Source organism: Impatiens glandulifera, chromosome 1, assembly GCF_907164915.1.
Source record: "Impatiens glandulifera chromosome 1, dImpGla2.1, whole genome shotgun sequence".
NCBI classification, from domain to species: domain Eukaryota; kingdom Viridiplantae; phylum Streptophyta; class Magnoliopsida; order Ericales; family Balsaminaceae; genus Impatiens; species Impatiens glandulifera.
In genome coordinates, this window is record NC_061862.1 from 84,577,348 (window position 1) to 84,584,388 (window position 7,041).

The following is a 7,041-nucleotide window of genomic DNA, read 5'->3' on the forward strand; positions in this document are numbered from 1 at the left end:
TACCTAAACCGAATCACTAAGATCCAAAAACCGACTCAGCAATTTCCAAACCTGCCTTATCCAAAAACCGGTTCTGCCTATCTCATGAGTGTGCTGCTTCAACCTGAAACAAACCTCTTCCGCGCTTGAACCTGGTTCAAGGGTTTGTGACAGTTTGTGTAGTATTGAAACCCCGGTGTTAATCTCTAACCGGATTAATCACCACCTTTGAGTGAGACGCGCTAACCGGCCCAACCCCGGTCCCCCAACCGCGACCTAAATCCTAACAATTGGTATCAGAGCAGTTAGTTTCAATACTCAAGCAAGCATGTCGTTTGATAGGCCCCAATGCTAGAAGGTGACGACTTTGCCAACTGGAAGGCACGAATGCACCTGCACTTAATCACCATGGATGACGAGATGCAGTTCATCATAGCCGAAGGACCGATAATCATTGACAAGGACAGAAAGGACTGGACAGCTGAAGATAGGAGAAGAAATAATCTGGATAACCATGGATATCAAAAACGTATTAAACGTGCCAAAAACGTGAAAACATATTTAAGAAGTTAACATTTTGAGCCAATATTTTATTCTACAAACATAGGAATTGGAATTGAATTACAATTCTATCATTTGTTCAAACATAGAAATTGAATTGTAATTCAATGTCAATTCTCATGGAATTAGAATTAGAATTCCAATGCCAATTCCAATTCCAATTCCAATTCTCCCTCATCAAACACACCCTTATGGTAATCTTAATGAATAAAAAAATATTAACGAGAAAATTAAAAATAAATATTTATTATTTTTTTTTAAGAATTAGATAAATAAATATTAAATTAAATTATAAAATTAAAAAAATTAGGGATAATTTAACTTCGACCAACCGAGCCCCTTTATAGATCCGCCAATAAACACCGGAAAAAATAACAAACCCAAACATATAAATATTTTCTATAAAAATGATGATAATTTCAGTATTTAACCCCTTCAGAAAAGTGACATTTTGTTATTAATAATGCAAGTTGGAGACTCAAATGTAAAACTTTAAAGTTGTAACCCCAAAAATGTAAGTCATCTAAGTTTGAACCCCAAATTGCTATTTCAGCCTAAATTTATTTGAAAAAAAAAAAAAAAAACATTTATCGAGTTCTCCGGTTGAAAAACATTGCGTCAATGTTAAACTCCGTCATTTCACAGATCGATTCTCTCTCCCCTGTTGAAAATTTCTCCATAAACAATCGAAGGTTTTCATAGCTCGACGATAAATCCTTCGGAGAACGGAGAGGGAGATACAGTAGAAGAAATTCACCCCCTCTTCGACTTCTTGCTGCGTCTTCTCATCTCTTTCATTCATCGTCGTCTGGGTACCTGTTTTGTTAGACGAATCCACATCTCTTCTCACCTCGCATACGGATAGTTTTTCGAGGTTTTGGTCGCGAATTGTATCTACCATCGTCGTCTTCTGGACTCATACTTTTTACAGGTAACCGATTTTCTTCTTCCAAGGAATTTTACCCAATTCCTAGCTGTCTGTGATTGATTGATCTAATCGATGTGATAATATTTAAATGTTTCTTGCGCGCTTTAAGAGATTTGATTGATTTCTTATCGTCCCAACTGCGTTACCTTCTTAGTTATGGTTGTTCTTGAGGATCTAAACGATCTCTATTAGTATAAACTAAGGTTTCTTGTAAAAAAAATCCTAGATCCTCTCTATGATTAATTCCTTCTACCAAGATGTGAACTTTCTCGGAATTAAACACTTTCTTGGAAAGTCCCATAGATAAAATGAAGTGGGTCATTTTAGTATGGATGTCAATGCTCTTACTGGATTTTTCTAGATAATTTTTTATTTATTTATTTATTTACCATGGTACAATCAAATTAAAAAGTACTTTGATCCGTAATTATTCTGTTTCAGACACTGCTTCATTGGAGTTTATTATGTTGAGAATTACATTGTCAGTGTTCATGTTGGAATTGTCTTTCGGGTTAACCCAAAATAGTCGAATATTCAATCTAAGGTAGTAGTTTTTGGAAGGTTTTGTTGCTGCACCCTTGCTTAGCAGCGTGAATTTTCATTCCATATATTTGACCTTCCTTAGCAATGAGGATTTATAGTGCTACCAAGTTTTACATTTTGGTTACACGAGTTGGAAATGTAGAAAGTAATAGATATTTACTATTGGATTAGAATTTGCAACTTCTTTGAACATATTGTATACCACCTCTTCAGAGGAATTTAGCTTCTTCTAATGATTCTTATATTTTTTTACAGTATCGAGACAACACTTGGGTCTATATATCTGTCTTTTGTAATATAGATATGCAGAGCCAACTCATGTGCAATGGTTGTAGGAGCATTCTACTTTATCCCAGAGGAGCAACAAATGTTTGTTGTGCAGTGTGTAATGCAATAACTGCAGTTCCTCCTAGTGGTATATTCTATTGACTATTCTATTTAAATTTACTGTTTATATGATAGTATTAGTTTCCACCTTTTAAACAATATGTGTTGTTCCCCATTACTGTACATACAATTATCTCCACCTATCTGAGATCCATATCCATGAGTTAAGAATTAAGATCACATTTTTTTTGTAATACATTGGTTATGGTGGCTACCTTGTTCAATGGACTACCTGTAATTCTCTTTGGACAATTGAGGTTTCTGCTTTTACTTCTATTGGTTGGTTTTATATTACAGTAAATCTACAAGGTTAAAGGAATAGCTTCATTTGAGCAATTGTACGTTCAAATTGTTTTTAAAATATCTTACGCCGATCAGGTGGAGTCAAAATATAATAACTTAAATCAGTTCGCTGATACTTAGTTTATGTCCTCGATAGATCAAGGCTTGTGATGCGAGTAATTAATAGATGGAGTATAGAAGACATAACCCCTAGAAACAACCTAACTGATGCAGGTCCAGCTTGCCTTAAGTTACAAACTATATTATTTTCTAGATTCTCTTGTTAGTGGCTTGACATAAAGTTGTTAAAAATTTGTCAGAGTACAATTTTTTTTTACTTACTTTGATAAGCTTTGGGTCTAAAATAACTATCCAGCCTAAATTTCTAGTACAGTAAAAGAGGGTTTTTTTATAGTAATTTAAGCCTATTCAAGTGGTTAAGTATGCTATTTAGTATGTGTTTACTAGTTTGATTATCTCACCCAATTCTAGAGTTGCAGGGATGGATATGGCGCAGCTTATATGTGTAGGCTGTAATATGCTGCTCATGTATGTTCGTGGGGCAGCAAGTGTGAGATGTTCCTGCTGTCAAACGGTTAACATTTCCCAAGGTATTTCTCTTTTTAGTTCAAATCTCTAGGCTATTGTAGAGAAACACAATAGGGATTGTATTGATAAGAAGTCACGGCAGTGAGATATTGTGCTAGCCTGAAAACTGGTGTACAGGAAAAATGTCATCACCTAATTTATTCTGTTTCTGTTAAATTCTTAGTATATTTCCATTATATCATATATGTTAATCCAATCATAACTTGGATCTAACCATAGCATTCTATTGACAATTTCAAAAACAAATATAGAGATAAGAACTTCCAGTGATATAGTCAATTTCCACCTGATGTCCTTTCTGCCTATCTTCTTGTTAATTCTGGCACTAATCCTAGAAGTGTATATTGACCATGCTCTACTTGTTGAACTTTCTGTTAAGAACAGTGGTCTTAGAACTTTATAGATGAAGCTGTTCTTGTCTTTACTCTTCACCATATGTTTTGCAACTTCCATTCTGAACATTACCATGCAGTATCAAATCAGCTTGCTCACATCAACTGTGGGAACTGTCGTACTATTCTGATGTACCCTTATGGAGCTCCATCAGTCAAATGTGCAATTTGTCAGTATATTACTAATGTAAACGTGAGTATACTTTTTCTTAAGAGTTGCATTCACAGCTCGCAAATTCTAGTTGTTTAGTGTTCATACAATAACTTCCGTCTGTCCTCTTGCAGATGGGCAATGCCAGGATTCCTATTCCAGTACAAAATGGGACGAATATGGCTGCACCAAACCCATCCACTTCAACAGTGAGTTCCAATTTATATGCTTTAAATTCCAAAATAGTTAACTTTAGATAGATTGTCTCTAATGTTCGAAAATCTACTGTAGCCAATGTCTCAGCCTCACACCCAAACTGTGGTAGTTGAGAATCCAATGACTGTTGATGAAAGTGGCAAATTGGTAATTCTATCCTTTTTAATCTTTATATTAGCATCATACTGTTGTTTTCTGTTGGGAGATTTCCAAGTGTCGTGCTAAAGATGCCTTTGCGGGTTTACAGGTTAGCAGTGTCGTCGTTGGAGTGACAACAGATAAGAAGTGACCAGAAACGCCATTACATCCATGGATTACATAGTAATAATAGATTAAACGGTATATAGTTTCATGGGCCGAGAAAATGGGTTTGGAGTGATTATTATTATTATTATTCTCATTATTATGTATGGTAGAACAAAATTTGTTTTCTCATATGAATTTTTCCTTGGGGGTGCCGCATGATCCTGATTGGACTACTGTCTTGGTGTATATTAATAATTGTTTCTTGTGTGATGATACATTTTCATGTTTTGATTGTTGATATGGTCGGGCATATATGTTGGAATCCTTAGTTTTTTTAATGAATTCCTGGACAAGTTTAGTATAAGAGTGTATGCGGTTTGGTTTATTAAATTGTCTGTTTGAATTCCTTAGTTTAGTATTTTTGTAGCAAAGCCTAGGCCTGAAGTTTTGTAAACTCAACCTTTTTGTGTGGTTCATGCTATAGGTCGGAATTGCTTAGGTATCTGCTTTTTTATTTTTATGTTTAAGTTACAAAATGACATTAATTTTTTTTATTAATGTTAAATTAAGAATTGAATTATGAATACTTAATTTGCAGTTTTAAATTAGCTAAATGTCTAAAACATAAATGTTAAATAAATTAAATAAAAGTATGAATAATTTTATTTTTCTTGTGGTAAGGAAAATTTTTGTACTAATATTTTTTTTTACAAAAGATAAATAAAAGATATTGAATAAGTTTTGTCTTTCTTTAAGCTGAAAAAAATACACCTTTGATACCATTAATGTCAACAAAAATAAATTTATGTCCATCTAAATCAAATTGCATGCTAGATTAAATTGACATTTATATTTTGCAAATTCATATGGTAAAGTGGTTGGGATTTTGCTCACTAATAACTTAGTGTATTTTTTTTCATACTTATTGTGCATTCACATCAGATCTCGTACACCAATTTTTTTAAAAGAGTTCTTGTAAATTTTGGATCCATACATACACTTATTAAATTTGTCCAAATTTAAATTAAATTGAGTTTAACAAATTGGATTAACAATTTAATTGTTGTCTTTTGCATATCATGTTTGTCAAATTAAGTCAATCATATCTTACAAAATTAAGCTAAGAAATATAGTTTTGAAGATATAATTTCTTACAATTGAATTTTATTGCATTTTAATTAAGTCTAACTCAACAATAATATAAATTATTAAAAGGAATTTTAAATAAAAATTAATAAATAGAGGAATAATAGGAACATGAATATTATAACAAAAAAAAAATTTAACAGAAACTCATTCCTTGACTGATCGAAAATTTAAAAAGAGAGAAATTTTATATTTTAATCTACTCTTAACATCGAGTACTTCATATTTTTTATCATACAAATTTAGTAAAAAATTTTAACACAACACTAAAAATGCAGTAAGTATCTCATAAATAATAATTCTATCTTTAACCCAAAAACCCATTTTCAAATAAAAAAAATAATTTTAGAATATTTTTTTTTATATAAACTTTTTTAATACAAATTGAACTCTACTCTTTTTCCAACTCCCATCCATTAGATAAAAATATGATAAAATTAATTATAAATTAATAATTTATACACATAAAAAAAATTAAACATCATTAAATAAACAAACACAAATTACATACACAAACAATAAAATTTTATCGATCAAAGCAAACATTATTAAAAAAATGAAAATTTTTTATTAAATAAACTCAATTATACTATACAAATAAAAAAAAAATTATATCAAAACAAACATGGTTGTAAGTTATTATAAATTTATGATATTTAAAAAAATATAAATAAAAAAAGAGAAGATAGAAATAGAAAAAAACATATCAATAATGATATACAATATTAAATATATAAAATTAACTTATTGATATAGTTAGAGGACCATTTTGTATTTGTAAAAAACATTTGAGTAGGTGAAAAGTGCAAATTTGAGTTTTCATGTGAGAGCATTTTGGGTTTTGATTTAGGTGTGGGTTGGAGGAGGAAAACCCATTTTGGGAGTCATTTTGTAGGTGGGTTAGATATGCTCTAATCAAAGTATTTTGTAAGCCTTACTCCCCTTGATTGTTCAATAATCCTTAGGTGACAACACAATCAAATGATAATCATCTTAACCCGATCTAAGTGTTTTAAAATGATAATGATTCATAACAAGATAATTAATGCATATTTGTATGGTTCAAGCCCTTACTAATAATACAAGCAATCTTTCGGTTGTCCGTTTGCTTGCATAACAACAAAAACAAGAACAAGGCCACATTCACTAGCATAAGTTCCCACAAAATATTGTGGGGGTGATGATAGCCACTCCTAGAAGAAACCCGGGTCAAAAAAAAATGTTCATACAAAATAAATTGTAAGGCTAGAACATGGGTAGAAAATAAAGCAAGACAAATTTCCTTAGATTGAATTCATTTAAGCTTGGAACATACTTACCTAGATGGGGGGCACTGGTCAAACCCAAATGGCATTAATACTTACCCTTGATGGCTTCTCATTCGGATTGGATTGGTCACTAAAATATGTTGTTCCTCCTAAATTTCTTACACAAAACTTGATCAAACCTTCAGTTAATTCAGTTGGTTTCAACAACAATAATGTTAATAATAATTTTGTTATAATAACACTCCAAATCAATTTAAAATAACAATACAAGCATATAATTTGATTCTAGGAAATGATATCCAAGCAAAGCTCTAACAAGATTTTCAATCAAAG

At 31.6% G+C, this 7,041-nt stretch overlaps 1 protein-coding gene across 1 annotated transcript; it reads left to right on the forward strand.

The window, feature by feature from the left end:
* The first annotated feature begins 1,161 nt into the window (after window positions 1-1,161).
* Window positions 1,162-4,592, forward strand: LOC124921950 (protein LSD1-like). The gene is made up of 7 exons (XM_047462660.1): window positions 1,162-1,471; window positions 2,267-2,426; window positions 3,181-3,291; window positions 3,762-3,874; window positions 3,967-4,041; window positions 4,124-4,195; window positions 4,296-4,592. The coding sequence occupies exons 2-7, from the start codon at window positions 2,315-2,317 to the stop codon at window positions 4,335-4,337; spliced, it is 525 nt and encodes a 174-aa protein (XP_047318616.1). The 5' UTR covers window positions 1,162-1,471; window positions 2,267-2,314; the 3' UTR covers window positions 4,338-4,592.
* Window positions 4,593-7,041: the final 2,449 nt, after the last annotated feature.

What these genes read in the sequence shown, in the direction of transcription:
- LOC124921950 (XM_047462660.1), top strand. Translation starts at nt 2,315, where the DNA reads ATGCAGAGCCAACTCATGTGCAATGGTTGTAGGAGCATTCTACTTTAT. An exon ending in AGTATATTACTAATGTAAAC is followed by an intron (nt 3,875 to 3,966) that starts GTGAGTATACTT and finishes GTCCTCTTGCAG; the next exon opens with ATGGGCAATGCCAGGATTCC. An exon ending in CAAACCCATCCACTTCAACA is followed by an intron (nt 4,042 to 4,123) that starts GTGAGTTCCAAT and finishes AATCTACTGTAG; the next exon opens with CCAATGTCTCAGCCTCACAC.